At 34.5% G+C, this 20266-nt stretch overlaps 1 protein-coding gene across 1 annotated transcript in view; it reads left to right on the top strand.

Moving 5' to 3' along the window:
• The window catches only part of ZNF148 (zinc finger protein 148), a 147305-nt gene that overhangs the window by 82227 nt on the left and 44812 nt on the right, over window positions 1-20266 (top strand). The window contains exon 5 of the mRNA XM_012641807.1: window positions 13089-13214. Coding sequence (XP_012497261.1) covers window positions 13089-13214 — 126 coding nt within the window. The remainder of the gene's footprint in view (window positions 1-13088; window positions 13215-20266) is intronic.

Genomic DNA, 20266 nt, shown 5'->3' with positions numbered 1-20266 from the left:
ATTACAGGCGTGAGCCACCGCGCCTGGCCATGTACCCAATTCTTATTACCATTGCGTTTCTTTTAAAGTTCATTTGAGGGATTCAGTGGTATTGTTATGTTCACTGCCTGTTGGGTCCTTACCTTTTGAAGTGATTGCATTGGCTTTAGAGGGCCTGTATGTTTCAAGAAGTGCTTTTTCTTTTTTTAAAATACATTCAAATCCTTTTCACTTCAGCATACTCTTTGAATCTCATTTTCGGAAGTAGATTAATTGAGCTGGTTTTAAGGAGAATATATGGTAACTGATAACGTTTTTCACAAAATTTTACTCACATGCTACACGACTCTTAAAAAGAGTGTCTTATCTGATAGGAATCAATATTTGAGCATAAAGCGTGGACTGGGTACTATTCCTTCATAGTCTTTCCTGGTGAGAGTCATGTTGATTTCAACTCACCTGGTAAGTAGATGTATCAGAATATCTCTACTAGTGGATTGTTTTAGGAAGCCAACCCAGCATGGTCTATTTTTTAGTATCCTCCCCTGCCCTTAAAGTTGTTTGACCCTTAGGTGGACATAAATTGTTAATAGATTTCTTTCTAGATGACTTTAATAACATAGTCTGTCTTCTAACACTCTTCATATAGTTCTGTCTGATCTTTCATGTCTAATTGCTTCATGTGGAATTGTGAGACAGTGTTTCCAAACGAGAGTTACACTCTTAGGTCAGTAGTCCACAAATAGGAAATCATTTAGGACAAGGCTATGATAGGGTCAGCCCAGCTAGATCAGTTTCAGAGATGTCTACTTTGGTCTTTTCATATTTATATGCTGTAATTTATTATAAAAGGACTATATAGTCATTGTGAAAATTAAAATGATACAAAAGAAAATAATAAAATAATGAGTAAAATTTCTTTGTTTCCAACCTGTCTGCTCTGATTCCAAAGAGATAACTACTAATATTGATATCTTTCTGTAAATTTTTACCATTATAAATAAACATATTTGTTGTGTGTATTTGTCTATATAATATGTTTCGAGTATATAATATATACATATTTCATGTAAATATATAAATATTTTGTTTTATATAAATTGGATAATGCTATTTGTATGCATTTGAAGTTTGCATTATTCATTTAATGACATGTAGAGATTTCCATGTTATTGCATATAAAACTGTCTTATTTATTTTAATGACCGATTAAATGGTATGCCATAATTTATTTAATCATTCCCCTATTGATTGACATTTATCTTATTACTAGGTTGGTTTGTTTGAATGAAATGGTGATGAAAGGAACATGCTTGTATATGTGTGTGTGTGTGTGTTGTGTATGCACATTTATAGTATGCACATTTTATTATTTCTTTAGGTGTATTTTTATTGAAATGTAACATTCATATAGAAAAGTACACAAATTGTGAGTGTACTTCTTGATGAATTTTCCAAAAGGTGAACATCTGGTGGACCATTACTAGCATCCCAGAGGTCCTCCTCTTCTATTCTTTTTAGTCACAGCCCTCCTCTAATTCCTAAAGATTACCACTACCCTAACACTTTTATCATAGTCTGTTAGTTTTACCTGATTTTGAATTTGAAATAAATAGAATCATATATACTATGTACTCTAGTGTCTGCTTTCTTTGTTTTACATTGCTTATGCCATGCTTTTCTATGTAGTGGTAGTTTATTCTCATTTCTGTAGTCTCATTGGTTGAGTGAATATCATTCATTCTAGTTATAATAGGCATATAGATTGTTTCTAGATATGGTCTATTATGAAAAGTGCTGTTGTGAATATTTTTGGACGTGCCTTGTGGTGCATGTATGTACCCGTTTCTGTTGGTTATATATACTTAGAATTGAATTTGCTGGGTATGCGTATGTTCAGCTTTAGTACTTACTGCCGAAGTTTTTCTAACTGGTTTTGCCAATTTATAATTGCTCCATAGCCTTGCTATTTGGTATTGCCAGTCCTTTTAATTTTAGCCATTTTGGTGGTTTTGTAGAGGAATTGCAATGTGATTTTAGGTTTCCTTTCACTGATAACTAATGAAATTAACTATTTTTTTCATGTTTATTGACAATTTGGATATTATTTCTTGGTAAGGTGGATGTTCATCTTTTGCCTATTTTTCTATTAGGTTGTTTCTTTCTCTTACAAATTTGTAGTAGTTCTTTATTTGTTGTATTATAATTTTAATTTCTGATTCTGGCTTGTCTTTTTTTTTTTTAAGAGAGCGTCTCACTTGTTGCCCTGGCTAGAGTGCAGTGGCATCATCATAGCTCACTGCAACCTCAAACTCCTAGGCTCGATTGATCCTCTTGCCTCAGCCTCCTAAGCAGCTGGGACTACAGGCACGTGCCACTGTACCTGGCTAATTTTTCTATTTTTAGTAGAGATGGGTTCTCGCTCTTGCTCAGGCTGGTCTTGAACTCCTGACCTGTAGTTCACGCCTGTAATCTTAACACTCCAGGAGGCCAAGGTGGAGGATTGCTTGAAGTCAGGAGTTCAAGACCAGGCTGAGCAAGAGCGAGACCCCCGTCTCTATGCTTATAGCCCTGGCTTGGGTGAGGCAAACGCATTATGTGTAACCAAAATGTTTGTACCCCAATAATATCCTGAATTAAAAAAAAAAAAAAAGATTATAAGCATGAGCCACCGCACCCAGCCCTGGCTTGTCTTTTTACTCTTTTGATAAAGAGGAGTTAATAAGATTCAATTTATAAATATTTTCTTTTTGGTTAGTGTATAATGTGTCCTTTTAAAGACATTTTTGTCTACCTCAACTTTGTGAAGATATTTCCCTTTGTTAAATTAACTTTTAAAAGCTTTATGGTTTTCCTTTCCTATTTAAATTGACAATCCATTTGGAATTAATTTTTGTTGGTGATGTGAGGCAGGGATCAAGATTTATTTGATGTCTGTTTTTTTTTAACTTACCCATAGAGATTTTCTTTCAGTTCAGTTTGCTGTCTTAATGTTTCAGATTTTAGAACAGCTCAGTATATTATTATAAGATAATAATAAGTAGATTTTTTTCTTTGATACTAGGGATTTGCATTAAGACTAGACTTAGTATCTTTTTAAGATTGTAAAATTTTAAAACTATAATGATAATAAAAATGTTATAATCCTATTACTCTAGAGTTACTGTTAACATCCTATTGTTAGCATTTTAGTGTTTCTTTTTTTCATTTCTCTGTGTAGGTATTTGTATGTTTATATAAAATTTGTTGCATATATATGTGTGTTTGTATAAAATTGTAAAAATGTGTTTATTACATATTTATCTATATCATCCTTAAACCCTGAGCATTTCTCTATGTCATTAGTACTATTCAAAAGTCAGATTTCTAATAAGTGTATAATGCCATATAGCTGCATTGTAACTTAACTATTTATTGTTGGGTATTAGGCTTTTGTACTTTTTTTTAACTATTATAAATAATATTGTGATGTTATATGTGGAATATTGTCATGTGAGATTATTTCTTCAGTATAGGTTTCTTAAAGCTCTTAATATATGCTGGCCAAATTATAGTCCACCAAAGATGACCAATTTAGTTTCTCTACGTAGTACGTGAGAGTCCCAACTTAATATCTTTATAAATGATCTAGAGAAGGAAATATGAAATGTGTTTTCTAGATTTGTGTATTGTGTTTAGGAAAAAACCCCAACAACTCGACTTGGTCTTGGGTGGAAGGTAGAGAAGAAAATTAAAATATAGAATATTTAGGTGAGATACTGGGATAATATATTGAAAGGCAGGGAATTTGGAAGGAGGATATGATTTGAAAAGAAAGATTGATTTTAGCCACATTGAGTTTTAAATGGTAAGATGTCTAAGTGGAAATATTCTGTAGAAATTGGTAACTCTTTTTGTATTCAAGCAATTGCATATCTGCAATTGTATGATAATAACAATACATATTTATTTAGGACTTTAAGGTTTTCAAACTACTCTTTATGTAATCTCATCTGATTTTCTGATGTAAGATGGATATTATTACTGCCACCAATTAACAGATGAGAAAATGATTATGATAATGATAGCATCAAGAATCTACTGTGTTCTGCAGTGTACTGTAGTTATGCTTTACATATATAATCTCATTTAGCTCTGCAGAACTCCTGCAGGGTTTTTTCCTTCTATTTTATAGGTGAACAAAGTTCCAAATAACCAAATTTCAGTAGTTCAACCTCACACCGTTAGCATTACTATCCGGAATTGAATTTTTATTTCTTCTAACTCACAGCCTGTGCTTTTCTTGTTTTGTCACACTGCCTCTGGAAGCCAAGTTCTCCCAGCTGGTAATTGGAAAAGATAGCATTGAAACTCAAGTCTTCTAATGCTTTACCTAAATATTGTTTGTGTTTTCTCCACTTTTTAAAAAACTTATTTTCTTTCTCTTTATTAGTATCAGACATTCCAGAACCACTAGAAATTCTTTTCATATTCTAGAAGCAACTGTAGTTCATATATGGAAAAATACAATATGTACAAAAAGCATTTTTAAATAAGTTTGAGTAATTTCGATTTATTAAAAAACAGTTATAGTAGTGGAAATAACACTGGACTGAAAGGTATCAGATCTTGGTTTAAGTCTAGTTTTGAGACACTTAATAGCTTGGGCAAGATTCTTATTTCCCTGAAGTTCTAGGTTCCTTATTGGTAACAGGATAAGAGTTTATATATTATATATTACACAAATATAATTTAAATGACAGCTCTCAGTAGTTAGTATCTCAGTCACTGGATTTGGAGGACTTGAATTTAAATTTTGGCTTTCTCTCTTAATTAATGTCATTTTAGGTGAATGACTTAACCTTCCTGGGCTTTAGTTTCCTATTTTTAAAATGAGATGAGAACACTTACCGAAGGGTTACTACTGTAGGATTAGATGCAATAGACTGTACAGGCTAGAGACCATGTGTCTTCCCCATTCATTGTACCTAGGACAGTGCCCAAAACCCAGTAAATCCTAGATAAATCTTAGTTTTACTATGCTGAGGAAGAGGAATCACAAACTTGAAAAACACCAGTAAATGTTGATTATTTTTATAGTTAGAAAAATCAGAGTCTAGAACGGTTTTTTAACTTTTTATTTTGAAATAATTTTAGAATTAAAGTTGTGGAAGTAGTAGAGTCCATATAAACCTTTAACCTTTCCCTAATGTTGTAGAACTCCTGAGCTCAAGCGTGAGCTAAAGTGATCCTCCTTCCTCAGCCTCCCAGAGTGCTAGGATTTCAGGCGAGAGCCACCACGCCCAGCCATTCCTAATGTTAAAGCTTATACAACCATATAGTATAGTTGTCAAAACCAGGAATTTAACATTGGTAAAATACTATTAAACGACAGACCTTATTTTGAATTTCACGTTTTCCCCACTATTGTCCTTTTTCTGTTCGAGAATTCAATTCAGGATCTACAGTTCAGTTCGTTATTGTATCTTCTTAGTCTCCTCTAACCTGTGGCAATTGCTCAGACTTTTCCTTTTCTTTTATGACATTGATACTTTGATGAGTGCTGGTCAGTTACTTTGTGGATTGTCACTCAATTTGAGTTTGTCTGATGTTTTCTTATGGTTAGATTGAAGCTCTGCATTTTTGACAACGTCACGGAAGTGATGTTGTGTCCTTCTCAATGCATCATATCGGGGGACGTAATGTGACTATGTCTTATAACTGATGATACTAACCTTGATCCTTCCTCTTAACTGCCAGATTTCCCCACTGTACGGTTATAATTTTCTCTTTTATAATTAACAGATATCTTGGAGAAGATATTTTGTGACTATTGAAATATCCTGTTTCTGAAATTTTTTTGCCCCATTTGTTTTTGTTTTTGTTTTTGTTTTTGTTTTGAGACAGAGTCTTGCTCTGTTACCTGGGCTAGAGTGCCATGGCGTCAGCCTAGCTCACAGCAACCTCAAACTCCTGGGCTCAAGCAATCTTCCTGCCTTACCCTCCCGAGTAGCTGGGACTGTGGGTGCGTGCCACCACACCTGGCTAAGTTTTTCTATTTTTAGTAGAGACAGGGTCTTGTTCTTGCTCAGGCTGGTCTTGAACTCCTGAGCTCAAGCAGTCCTCCTGCCTCAGCCTCCCAGAGTGCTAGGATTATAGGCATGAGCCACCGTGCCCGGCCACCCACTCATTTTAATATCTATTGGTAGACCTTGCCTGTAATAGTTTATTACTGTGGTGTTTGCCTAATTGTGATTTTTAATTTTCTTTACTCCTTCTATGTTTGTGTTCATGGTAGTTGTTTCATCTCCTCCATTCATTTTTATTTTTTATTTTACTGTTTCAACTTATATCTATGGATATTCATTTTATTCTATGAGTTATAATTCAGTATTATCGTTGCTTAGTTTCTTGCTCATATTGTTCCAGCTTTGGCCATTAGGAGCTCTTTCAGGCTGGCTCTCATATTCTTTTGACGTGTTCCGATCCTTTTTTGAGTACTTTAGCTTCTGGTACCATAATTTTCCAGGATCATCTTATGTTTTTTGCCTGTCCCAGCTCTGGGCTCAACCACTTCCCAAAGAACTCTGGTTCTTTTTTTGTTTGTTTTTTGTAGAGATGTGGTCTCACTGTGTTGCGCAGGCTAGTCTTGAACTCCTGGCCTCAAGCAGTCCTCCTGCCTCGGCCTCCCAAAGTGCTGGGATTACAAGTGTGAGCTACCCTGCCTGGCCTACTTCTTATTTGGGTAATGGTATTTAAAAGTAAGTTCTGGTGCTAGGTATATTGGGTGTCATTGCTTCTTGGTGATCTCAGCTGATCAAGCTAGGAAATACATGTATGTCTGTTAACCCGCACATGCACGCAGCATCTATACTAATTTCTTTATGTTGCTGGGGCCCAGGCCAGGCATCTGTATTAGAAGAGATTGAGTGGAGGAGAGGAAGGGAATGCAAAGTATAGTTAAGGTGTATCTAAATGAGCAGTTTCCAGATGTTCTGGGCTTGGACCCCTTTATACTCTTAAAAAAATATTGAGAACTCCTGAAAGCTTTTGCTTATATTGGTTATGCATACCAGTATGTAACATATTAGAATTTAAAGCTGAGGAATTTGAAGTTTTGGTTATTAACTTAAAAATAACAATAGAACTCACTACATGATAGCATATAACATTAAAAAAAATTTTTATTTTCCCTTCAAGAACCCAATGTTTTAGGAATAATGATTTTTTTTTTTTAATAAAGACGAGATCTCGCTATGTTGTCCAGGCTGTTCTGGAACTCCTGGACTCAAGCAATCCTCCTGCCTCAGCCTCCCAAAGAGCTGGGATTCCCCTAGCATATAACATTTTTAATGAAAAAGTAACCCTATATTCTAAAACAAAAAATTTAGAGGAGGGGAATTGGCTTTACATTTTTGCAAATCTCTTTATTGTTTGGCTTAATTTAGCTGGATTCTCATATCTGTAGTGATATATTCTGTCCGTGGGGACATGTCATGTAGCCTTTGTAAAATGCCACTGTATACTTGTGAGAGAAGGAGAGTAAAAAAAGGTAGGCATTATTATGAAAGTAGTTTGATCTCATGGACTACCTGCAAGGATATCAGGGACCTTCAGGAGTCCTCATACTTTGAGAACCACTGATGTAGATTTACTGAAACTGTCAAAAATAAAGGCATATATTACTGGAAGGATGGATCCAGAACTGCCATGAGGAAAAAGAGAGAACTTAAATTTTGTAGTTTTATGGAAGTTGGAAGAACAGGATTTCTAAGTAGGATAGAGATGGGTAGCACTGTTTAAGGTAAGGCAACTTTATTTGATCACTTCATCTAAATCATAAGATGCTGATATGGCAAACAAAGTGTAAATTTATAGTTGAGAAATGTAATTGACAAGTAGATCAGAATGTTTTTTTCCAGTTGTGGATCCCTGAAACTTTTCAAAATCAAAGGACAGCTGTGGACTTTCTCCCCTGACAAATGTAGCTGCTTTCAAAGTCTTGCATACAATCATGGGTCAGGCAAAAGGGAAGGGATATGGTTCACAAAGGTGCGTGCATCAGCATACCGCTTCACCTCCCTGTGCTGTGGCTTTGTCAGCTTGGAATTCGTAGTCTTCGTTTTGGCTACTTACAACTAACTGCTCTTGCCAAATCCATGCTGGGAAGATGGATACACAAGCACGTACAGGAAATACAGATACATATGCACACGCACACAGAGTCATACTCTCGTTCTTAAATTTCTCCTTTTCTAGATTCCATGAATACCCTCAAATATTGCTGACATTCTTTCTTTAGACTGTTTGCAGTACAGTTAGTTGTGTTACATCTTCCTTTTTACATTTAAATACTTGTTATACTTTTGGTCACCTTGATTCAACTTGGGTGTTTCCTAGGCAGTGTTTCGAAACAGGTTCTTTCTAGTGATCGTTAAATACATCTTTTTTAAAATATGATTCTGTGCTATTTTTACTCTTAGAATAACCATTTCTCTAAATTTGGGACAGCTATTTTATCTCTTTCTGCTGACTACAGATAATTCTTTCAAAATGTTTGTCCAAAAGAAGAAGGATAGCAGTTTGGAAAAATTTTGGTCCACAAGAATTTATTTTGTAGAGGAAATTTGAGTCTGCTTTTAAGAGAAGACATAGCTGATGGAGTCAGGGAGACTGTTTAAGAGAGGCAGTGAAGGAGCAGAGCCTTAAAGATGGGTGGGAATGGAATTAGTAGCAGAGTATAGAGGAAGGTGGAATGACACCTTCCTTTTACTCAATCGGGTGGGAGAATGAGTGCAAATTCTAAAAATTGAAATTGAAAATTGATACGAACATGTGGCTCCAGAAACGGAGAGGAGAGATGGTAAGGACATATCCTTCTGCCAAGTGACCAAGGTCTTTTCTATAAAGTAGATCATATAAAATCATGAAAGCTTAGCTGGGGAGCTTATAATTGATAGTATTGGCAACAGCATGGAATTGCAGATTCCTCACTGGGGAAATGACAAAAAAAGTTTTATATTTATTTGTGGAAGAATACATTGGGAGATGATAATACCCTAAGTCAGTGATGTTGGTAAGATTAATTGAGGTGAAATGGATGTCACTGGATATAGGTAGAGGATATTGAGAATGAAGAGGAGGAAGAGTCCAAAAAGATTCCAAGGAGTCAGTTACCTTTTTGTTTGGGAGGTGGGGATAGGGGATAGCACAAAAGTTGCAAACCGGAGGAAATACTGATTCATCACATACGATGTCTGATAACATTATTTTAGGTACATTTATATTTGTTATGTCACTTATTAACATTATTGAGTCTGGAAGAAAGAAATTGGGAAGAGTAGTAGATTTTGAAAAAAAAAAGGGAGGATATGTATGATACACTTGCAGCTCTGATTCAGTCTCTTGTTTTATCCATAAAGCCTGTGTTTCAAACCTCCTTCATTTCTTCCTTTGAATTCCTACCCTTATTCTGTGTACCATTCATTTAGTTAGAGTGTTACGTGTGCTGTCTTTGATTAATAGTTTGGGTTTTTTTGCAATGCATCAAAACTCTGCATCTACATTTTAAGACCTTTGAAAAGGAGATCTCATATTTAGAATGTGTTCTTAGTATCTAGAATGGTGTTTTGCACATATTAGAATCTCAGTACATGTTTTTGTTTTAATATTTTAGCCTGACTGAATTTAGCACAGAACAGGCACTTAATAGCTGTTGAATGAATAAATAAGTGAAAGCTATTATGGGAAATATCAGCAAAGAATATCTTACTTTAACCTATCAAGACAATATTTACATACATGAAATAGTTAAATAGAAAAATAAGACTATTTATTTATCTTAAGGCCAGAAATTAAATAAGTCTTGGAAAAGAAAGTCATTCTGGATTCTGGGCTTGAGTTAGTGATTAGAATTAAGGGAAAGATTTTCTCAATACAGTCAGGATGATAAAGAGGAAGAGATTGAAAATGAGAAAAATGTCAGGATAATTAAGAGATCTGTTTTTGAACTTGCAAGAAAGACCAGCAAAGGCAGTGGCAAGGGGTAAGGAAACATGACACTATAGGACTCTATTTCTGAGTATGTTGGGGAGGAAGTTAGATTAGTATAAAAGGTAGATAAGAAAAGGGAGTCATGTCTGGTGGCTTCTATAGTTTCAAAGTGCGATGCCCAAAGGGATCTTGGCTCAGTGGATGAGCAGGGGTCTTAGAGTTTTAAGAGGAGAAATGTCTGGGTTTAGTCAAATCTGATTAAAGCAGGATGGGTAGGCTGGTGGTTGGTGGTGGCGATAGTATTTCTAGACTGGTAGTGAGAGCAACATTTTGAAATTCAGGTCCTCACATAGGCATGAGGGTGTTAATAGGACTGGGTGAAATGGTATAGCTCAAATGATGGGGAAGAAACCAGAGGATTTGTTTTTGTTTTTTAAAAATCTGACATATTTCCTAGACTATTCTTGATACTTTCCTAGGCTTTTCTTGATACTCTAATGAATGCGTTTCAAAAATTCTGCAAACCTGTCTTTTCAAACATTACCCATCTGCTGATGCCTGCTTTTGATTAATTATTCTTTGGTTTATTTTATGTGTGAAGTAACACTGAGAACATGTTTTTCTTTTAAAGAGAGTTCTCAAGGAAAGGGTAGACAGTTTATGGATGAATTATCTCTTTTGCTATGCATAAGAAGTTTTCTTTTTTTATAGATTATTGTAGTCTTGCTTGGGCCAAAGAAGGCTTAAGTTTTTCTAGCCTTTTTGCAGCTCATTCTTTCTTTCTGTCTTATCACTATCATGCCATCTCTTTGTGTTTTGGGATTTACCAGCATCTTTTCTCAGCACTTTAGGATGGACCATACACTTTCTCTAAAGTTATAAGTTTTATAGAAAGGAGATTACTTTATTCCATTATGGATAATAAGCCTATTTGAGCATTCTGAAAATGTAACTTGCTGTGTGTCTATTGACATTCACTATTCTTCTTTTTTTTTTTTCCTGAGACAGAGTCTCACTGTGTTGACCGGGGTAGAGTGCTGTGGCGTCATCCTAGCTCACAGCAGCCTCAAACTCCTGGGCTCAAGCAGTCCTTCTGCCTTAGCCTCCCGAGTAGCTGGGACTACAGGCATGCGCCACCATGCCCGGCTAATTTTTTCTATATATTTTTAGTTGTCTGATTAATTTCTTTCTATTTTTAGTAGAGACGGGGTCTCGCTCTTGCTCAGGCTGGTTTCAAACTCCTGAGCTCAAACAATCCGCCCGCCTCGGCCTCCCAGAGAGCTAGGATTACAGGTGTGAGCCACCGCTCCCGGCCGACATTCACTATTCTTTGATCCACAGATACTTCTAGGTTTGAATTTGTGCTTTCACAATGTTAAAAGTATACTTATAATTGAAAATGATAGTATTAATATGATTACTTTCCATATATGTGGAATAACTAAAAGGTTCAAATATATACATATTAATCATTATTTTTACCGTTTGCACATAAAGACTCTTCTTTGGTTTATGAATAGCTGTTAACTACAAAGCTTATTTATGAATCTGTCTGTTCTGTACTTGATACTTTTGCTAAAAAGAGTTCCTTTGTTTCTTATTGCTGCATACTACATTTCCGTGGTTTCTTTGCAATTTATAAGATGACAGAAATGTTTAAACTACTTTTTGGTGCCTTTTCAAAATAGGACAGAGCAATTCCACAGCTGCTTAGATGGTCTGTCATCTCTCCTTGTCTCATACCCAGCCCAAGTACTTGCTTTTTAGTAGATACCACTTCAGAGGCAGTAAGATGTCTGTATTTCAAAGCCCTGTTGGTGGTGATTTTACCATTCTAGTTTGTGTTTTAAATAACTGATACCAAAAGAAGCCATAAGGAGTGGTCACTGTAACTGTTCTATAACCTGATAGAATTATTAGCTAAATAATCATTTATATCATGTTTTTGTGCCAAGGTTCTTGATTTGTGATTCTCACACTGCCTGCATTTTGGAAATTCATGAAAGCTTCCACTCCTCATTTTGTCATTGTGAAATCCCTGGCTTATGTTGTTTTCCTCATGAACCCCTTCTATACAACTGTCTTCTAACTTTATATTATGAATCTGTATGTTCATAATCTTGTACAGCCTGCTTTTTAGTGGTTTTTAAAAATGTAGCCATTAGCACATTGTACTTATTGGATTATTCTCAAGGATTTTTACTGTATTTTATATAGCCTGTTGAAAGTTTCTTAGTTTTAAGATTCTTGTGATTTTTTTTTCAAGGTAGATTGAAAAGTAGCAGTGAGGAGGGGATGACTGAACACCAGTAAATCTGATGAGAAGTGAGGGTACCCTTAGTGATCTTAGAACCTTGGTTTTTGTTTTTGTTTTAGGACAAGCAACTCAGAACTGAGATCTAAAGATGTGATAACAATTGTTGAAATCTTAATGTTTCTTGTAATATTTCTCTATTATGTAGTTAACACCATGTCTTGTACAGAGTAGTGGCCTAAAATCATATGCAATTCTATAAACACGTTTGGTGACGGTTTGTTGTAGAACCCAGGAAAATACTGGCTAAGATCTTGTCAAAAATGTTGAACATAAAGATAATTAAATTTTCATTGTTTGGCTTCACCTTTGTTTTGAAGTGATCAACTTTTAGAATTTTTTTGTTGTTTTCTGGGTATTTTACAAGTAAAGAGAAAGCCCACAGATATGTCTTTAAATACCTTTTAACTCTTAATATGTTATTGATATTTGGAACTTGACTTTTTTTTTTTTTTTTTTTTTTTTGGTGCTTTTAACTTCATCAGTTTCCTTAAATGTGGGAATGAAATTGATGTTGCAGTATCCTGACTTCTACTGTATTCTGCTAGGTTCTATGATCATCTTTCCCCATGACATTTTTAATCTTTTTCCCATGTAAATTTTTTTTTAAAAAATATCTTAGTTTATCCCTTAGTTTATGTACTCTCGATTCCTATTTCTCAATTGCCTATTAATGAATTCTGTAGCACTCTTTTTAGTTGGTGCACACACATAGTCATTCTGATAGCACCTATATGTAGATTTAGCAAAGGAGTCAACAATGGCTTTTTTGTCACAATGGACTTTTTATTCATTTCTAAAATCGATTTTTTTTTTTAAACAGATAAGTGTAAAGCAGGAAATTACTTTTACTGATGTATCTGAGCAACTGATGAGAGACAAAAAGCAGATCAGAGAGCCAGTAGACTTACAGAAAAAGAAGAAACGGAAACAACGTTCTCCTGCAAAAGTAAGAAAATGTAATTAAGGTGGTGGTTGCTAACCTCTTAATCTTAAAATATTGGTTAATCTCATAGGCAGGGGCCTGGCTAGACCTTAAGGCAGGTGTAAAAGTTGCACGTGGTTTAGTAAAGTTGGCATGCTACACCCCTTCACCGAGAGGGAGGGAAGGGATGCGCATGCCTGCACGGAAGTGGTGGGCCATTGCTTTCAATTTTTTCACTTCTCTTTCACTGTGCCCTTCTTTTTTCTGAAAATGAACTTTTCTTATGTCTCTCTTTTCTCTAAAAACTTACATAGTATAAGTTTCCCTTGCTTCTCATTCATATTAGTTTTACTTATCTTAATATTAAGGCTTCAGGAAAATTTAATGTCAGTTATTCATCAGGAAAAAGTATGAAATACCTGTAATAGGATGTAAGCTCCATGAGGGCAGAGACTATTTTACTCTCAGCTGTATCCCAAGAGCCTGGAATAGGAGACATAATACATACTCAGTAAATATTTTATGAGTGAATGAATGGAGTAGTAAATAAACAAATGACCCAGTAAATACTGCTAGGAGTTACCTACTATTTTTGTTTTTGTCTATTTATTTATTTTTAAGTACAGTAATAGTTGACTATATATAGCATTTTTGTATTCCTAGGAATTCTCTGAACCTCTCTGCAGTGTATTTGCGTCTTTATAGTTATTTTTCATCTTTTTTCTTCTCATATAGTGAAGAAGGCTTTTAAAAAAAGATTATATTATAACATTTTTTTTTGTTGGCTGCTTTTTTGTATTTGTGATTTGAAATCATAATCATTACTTATTATATATTTTGTATACTTTTGGACTCATTGGTGTGCTGGAGCCAGCTTGTACTGGCTTGTAAGAGCTGATTGCTAAATTTCCAGAAATTTTGCAAGCCAGTTGCTAAAACCATTGGTAGTTTATAATTAGCCATGGTAGGAATATTTACACCACAGAAATCAGCAAACACTTCCCTACCGCCTGATTCCCTTAACTGGTTGTTAAATATTTACCAGCATACCACTACTTTTAGGTTACATAAGTATGCCTACTATAGCAAGTTTTGAAAAATACAGAGACTAAAACCATGGTTACATTACTACTTTGATTTTCTGCCTTTTCCCTTTTCTATCTTTTTTTAAATTTGTGTGGATATATAGATATGAATATTGATTTAATTTCCTGATTTTTAGAATTTAATGTGTATGTAAGCTATTTTTATACTTAAAGTTATTAATCATTTTTATAAACATTTTATTAGCTGCATAATGTATTTTTAATAGATCACATTATATTTAATGATTGCTGTATTGGTCATTATTATTTTGTTGGAAAGTTATATTTTTATTTCTATTTTAAATCATAATGCACTTAAAATATTTATGTATTTATCTTTGTGCACTGTTGAATGAAAGGGTGTGAACTTTTAAAAAGGTTTCTTTATAATGTTACTCCTTCTAGAAACATTGAACCAATTACATTCCTACCTTCGGTAGACTTGAGGTGTATCTGTCTGCACTCTCACTGGCCTTGAATATCAGACTTTGCTTTTTTTATAGCTTGAGTCTCATAATAGTTTAATTTTGAATTTCTTCAGTTTTTGGTCACAGTAAACTTCTGTTTTTCATTTTCATTGGCATTTTATGTTTGTGAACTCTCCTTCCCTCTCTTCCTCCCTTCTTTCTTTCTTCCTGCCCTCTTTTTCTTTTCTTGCCAATCTTAATGTATTTCTCAGTAATCTATATGATACTTTTTTTTGTTCTTTACATTAATGAATAAGTCAAATTCCTCATATATAGAATAATACCAGAATTTAAGGGAAAAAAATAATTTCTAAAATCGTTTGTGATAGTGGTTATGTTACTTTGGGTTCACTGCTGATCTGTGGGGAATCTGGTTCATTTATTTCAGGTCATTAAAAACAACAGTATGTATAATTCTACATTTTCCTGGATATTTTATTACCATGTTTTTTCTGGTGCTGTTCTTTAGTATAATGTCTTTCTGAAATTCTGACCAAAACCTAGATTATTATCGTCTGGTAGGGTGTTGGAATCTTTATTTGATGTTGGTTTTTAGGTGTTTCTAAATATAGATCAGATTTTTAGAGGGCTTAAGCTATTTTGGTTGTCTAATTTGAGATGAACTCATTTATAATGTAGTATTTTATAATATTTCTAAAGGTATTATTTAAATATTTATATACCTATGTAGTGGCTAGATGAAAGATTTGGCGTATCCTGAGTATAGTGTGTATGAAAAAATGTTTTAGGGTAGTCTTTTTAGGAAATTCTTAGGAAGATGAAGTGACTAGAAATGATACGAAGCAAACGGGTGTAAGAATAACAAAGCAATTATTTTAAAATTGTCCTGGCATGTTAAATTTAATGGGACAGGGAGGGGTGGACTGTGTTTTATACTGGTCTGTGATCTCCAGGTGAATGGTTTTTTGTGTTTGGAGTCTTAAAACTTTGAGGCATAACCAGTGAGTTAGTTTGTATTTTCTCAGGTGTGTGTTTAAAAATTTACACTTAGATCTTTTCTTAAAGTATTTTGGTCTGCCCTTTTATGTGAAGAGAAAGAGAAGTTTATCTCATATTTATAAAACAATACAGTATTGCATATTTTAAATGCCTTAACAATTTTACGTTTCTTAAAGAATTATAATTTATTATGCTTAGAGGACTTCACTTTCCTCCAGTACCTTTCTTAAATTTTGCCATTACGAATATTTTGATTATGTGTCACCATTGTGTCAGATTAGGGATCTGCACAGGAAATATAACTGAAATAATGTGATGGATTTTTAGTAAAAATATCAGATCTTCTATCCATCCATATAAATGTCGCCCTCTTCAAGATAAGCTTTACGGTGAGAAGAAGTACTGTATTGTTGTGCCATCTCTAGCTGCCACGGATTGTAAGCAATAATTGCTTTCTGAACAGTTGTCACATGGCAAAGCCTAGTCATCTTTATTTGGGGGACAGAGTGGGGTGGCGGGGGACTTAGACGCAGTGGAAAAGCTTAGTCATTTTAAGGTAGGTTTTGATATTTGAAAATTGCCAAAATAAACTTGGCAACATGTCTGATGAAGAAGAGGGTAATTGAGCTAGGAGATATTATCTAGGTCCGATTATTTGCTACTATCATGGAATAAGCTTTTTTATGAAAGTAAATTTTCTACATAATAGAAGCTTGCCCTTTTAATGTCAGATTTCATTTTATTTTAACCAGTCTTTTGGAAATCCTTTTTTCTTTTTAAATATAATGCAGTTGAACATAATTCAGCTTTAATGTCTTGGGGCTGACATAAACATTAAAATTAATCAAGTATTACAGTGAGTCCCTTTGGGAGGACTGAGATTTTACAGCTCTTTTCCCCATTATCCTGAAAACTCCTGACTGTCAGACTTTAAGTCTTTTGTTTGTTTTTTACTTTCAGTGTTTTACTGATTATAATTGCTTTACTTTCATTCCTTAATGACATGCTATTTATTGATTTTCACATTGCTATATCTGTGTGGCCATTTAACATCACTTTCTTTGCCCGTTTGATTCTGTTTTTGTTTTGTTTTGTGAATTAGGACCACAGATACATTATTAGAAGTGTGTGAAAAGTCTAGGTAGACTTAATTCAACCTCAGAGCATTCATGTCTGTGGTTCTCTCTCCTGGCTCTGCATTAATCACCCATAGGGCTTTTTCCATAGATGCCCATGCTCTGTCCCTGGAGGTCCATATTCAGAGGGTTTCCATCTATACTTTTAAAGAGCAAAGGTGATTATGATGTACATTAAAGTCTTGATACTAGAAATTTTTGGATAAATGAGGTATTACTACCTGACTTTGATAATGGCTTGTTATATGAATTAGGAGATAATGTTTTTCACCTCAGAAGAGTTTTATGAGGATTTTTGGGCTAACATTAATGAATTCTAAGAATTCTTTTCAGTAAAATATAACAATATTATCTTAATCCAGTATTGTATATATTTTATAGGTCTCTTCAAACTCCTTAGGATAGATTAAGAGAGAGCAGGGTACTTTTAATTATGTCTCTGTATTCTGAAATGTATCTTCCTTTTCATTTATTCAGCAAATAATTTGAGTGCCTTATATGTGCCAGGATTGCTTATCAGGTGCTGAAGAAAGGAACTGGGCTTATTATAAACACTTTAGGTGGTCCGAATAAAAATTGATTATTCGAAGTTATGCTGAACTCAGGAAGAAAGAACATATTCCATACAACAAATAGATGATAAATTATATAGAGAATCTCTTCTCAGCAATTTATTATATACCCTTGGTTCCCAGAAAAGAGTTGAGATTTTGGTATCAAAAAGATTTAAAATTGAAAGACATAAAATGAGGAAAATTTAATTAAATGGTACAGAGCAATAAATGTACCAGACATTTGTCATGCTTTCTTCTGTGTGTTACCTTGATTTAGGAAGAAGTAGCTTTGAAGATGAACTGATTTTAAGACTAGGGATGAAAACAGGAAATATGGAATAATACTTATGAGAAAATGAAGAAAACAAATTAGCGAAATAATATATTAGTATTCTATTTATTTGATTTTCCCAGGGAGTTATGTGTTCTAGGTAAATTGTTTTTTCACAAAACTGAACCATAACTTTAAAAAAAATCCCGATGCAATTTTTTTTAGAAAATATCACGTACTTCTTTGTCTAATATTCGGGAAACAGGAAAGAAATAACCTTTTCTAAAACTCAAGGTCATTATGTTGTACCATGCTTATGACACAGTGAATTTCATGTTCTGGTGCTCTTAAAAGCTTTATTTAAAAATGAAATTTGGTAATGAGTAAAATCTAGTAATGAGGGACAATAAAAAATCCTGAAGAATGAAAGAAAGTGACAATGTGAGGACAGGATATTAGCAGTAACTAGGATGGTCAAGATAATCAGAATGCTTATTCCTCTGGATGACTTTGTTATTTTGTTGTATGTCTTTGGAGATGCACTGTTCTTTCATTTCTAATTTGATTTGGAGAGTAAAGAGAATTATAAAAACTCTTCCTTCCCCCACCCTCAGTTGCAGTGAAACATCTCATAATAGGTGAGAAATTTAAACTATGTTGTCGTTGGGTTTTGGTGGCTTAGAAGTCAATTTCGATTGATTTATAATAGGAATGTGTGATAAAACCTGTAGTCATTAATTTAAAATATGCCTTAGTGGCCGGGCGCGGTGGCTCACGCCTGTAATCCTAGCTCTCTGGGAGGCCGAGGCGGGCGGATTGTTTGAGCTCAGGAGTTCGAAACCAGCCTGAGCAAGAGCGAGACCCCGTCTCTACTAAAAAATTAGAAAGAAATTAATCAGACAACTAAAAATATATAGAAAAAATTAGCCGGGCATGGTGGCGCATGCCTGTAGTCCCAGCTACTCGGGAGGCTGAGGCAGGAGGATTGCTTGGGCCCAGGAGTGTGAGGTTGCTGTGAGCTAGGATGACACCACGGCACTCTAGCCCGGGCAACACAGTTGAGACTCTGTCTCAAAAAATAAAATAAAAAAATAAATAAAATATGCCTTAGTAATTTTAGTAGTACGTACATAGAATGTGGAAAATCATGTCTGCCTTTTTAAGAGAGCAGAACCTTTTATATTGAGAGGTGTCAGGTTTTAGTTATTAGGTGGCACTTATCCTTAAGGAGTGAAAAATCTCTGAATTGAATAGGCAGAGCTTAGCGCTTTGCCTGATGAAAATGGGTGTATTATTTAAGATAACTTTCACTGTGTGTGTGTGTGTGTGTGTGTCTGTCTCTGTATGTGTAGCTAGCTGGAAACAGATTTTTCTCAAAAAATATATCTACAGTGGACTAAGACACTGAGAAAGCAGATTAACTGAGGAGTTCCAATAGATACTGACATTTTTCTTCTGTAAAATCTGTTCTAAATTTGTTGAACAGATAAAATCAAATGTGTTGGGTATTGTTTAAGGCAATTACTAATTTCTTTCTGTCTTTTTTTTTTTTTTTTTTTTTTTTAAAGACTAGTCAAGTGTAGTAGTGAGAAGGGGGGATAGTAGAACAAGGAGTTCAATCTGTAACTGACTGAACAATCAAGTGAGATAACTCACTGCCTTTGGACCAGCTAGCAATTACTAATTTCTCTGTAAAGCCTGATTGCTTGGTCTTCATAATATACCATATTTCTCCTTAAGTAGCAGTGACAGGAGGCAAGATAAAGCATCTGGAGATGCTATAGCAGACATCCTAGAATTTAAAATTTTTAATGTCAAATTCTTCGTTTGTATTGGTGTTTATACGTTGAGAGGAAAAAGGAAAGCAAAAATATTTTATGGTACCAGTAGCAGATGAGACTGCTGATCTCAAAGGCAAACACACTTACCTGGTAGATCACATACTACTAAAAGATCTTGGAAGGATGTGAACAAGAAAAGAATCCAAGTCTATACCAAGAAGAAAATTTTGCCTGCATTAATGTGCTTTTTCTGTTCTGCCAAGGGACTTTGTTCTTTGCATACCTACTTCTCTATGGCACTACTCAGTGTTCTGAAGACTGAAAAATTGAAAAGTATTGCTTTTATCAAACTTTTAAAAAAATAAGTGATAAGCTGTGAGGGAAGTTTGGTGTGGATAGCAGGCAGCCATGTCAGACAGGTGTAGAGTCTCCACTGTGCTCCAGACCCCATTTTGAACACTGGGACTATAGTGGTGAAGAAAACAGACAACATCAGGTGGATATATTTAAAACAGATTACAAATTGCAGGGATCATTGGTGTTCATCTGAGGCAAGGTGAATTTTACTCTGTGTCCTTTAAACAAAGATGTTTGTTACCAGGGCCTAAGAAAAGAAAATATAAAATGTCCAAGAATTTGGTGTTTTTTTTTTCTTTGAACTTATAAATATGCTAGATCTTTCTGTGTATTTATCTACAAGGTGGTGGTAGCTGTTTCATCTGTAAAATTCACCTTGAATTAAGGCTTGATTCCATAATCAAAGGCAGCATTACCTCCAGTGCCAGAAAACAATGACCTAGAACTCCTTAACTCTTCATAAAA

The sequence above is a fragment of the Propithecus coquereli genome, unplaced genomic scaffold (assembly GCF_000956105.1).
Source record: "Propithecus coquereli isolate 6110/MARCELLA unplaced genomic scaffold, Pcoq_1.0 Scaffold10, whole genome shotgun sequence".
NCBI classification, from domain to species: domain Eukaryota; kingdom Metazoa; phylum Chordata; class Mammalia; order Primates; family Indriidae; genus Propithecus; species Propithecus coquereli.
This window is presented reverse-complemented; position numbering and strand designations above follow the sequence as displayed.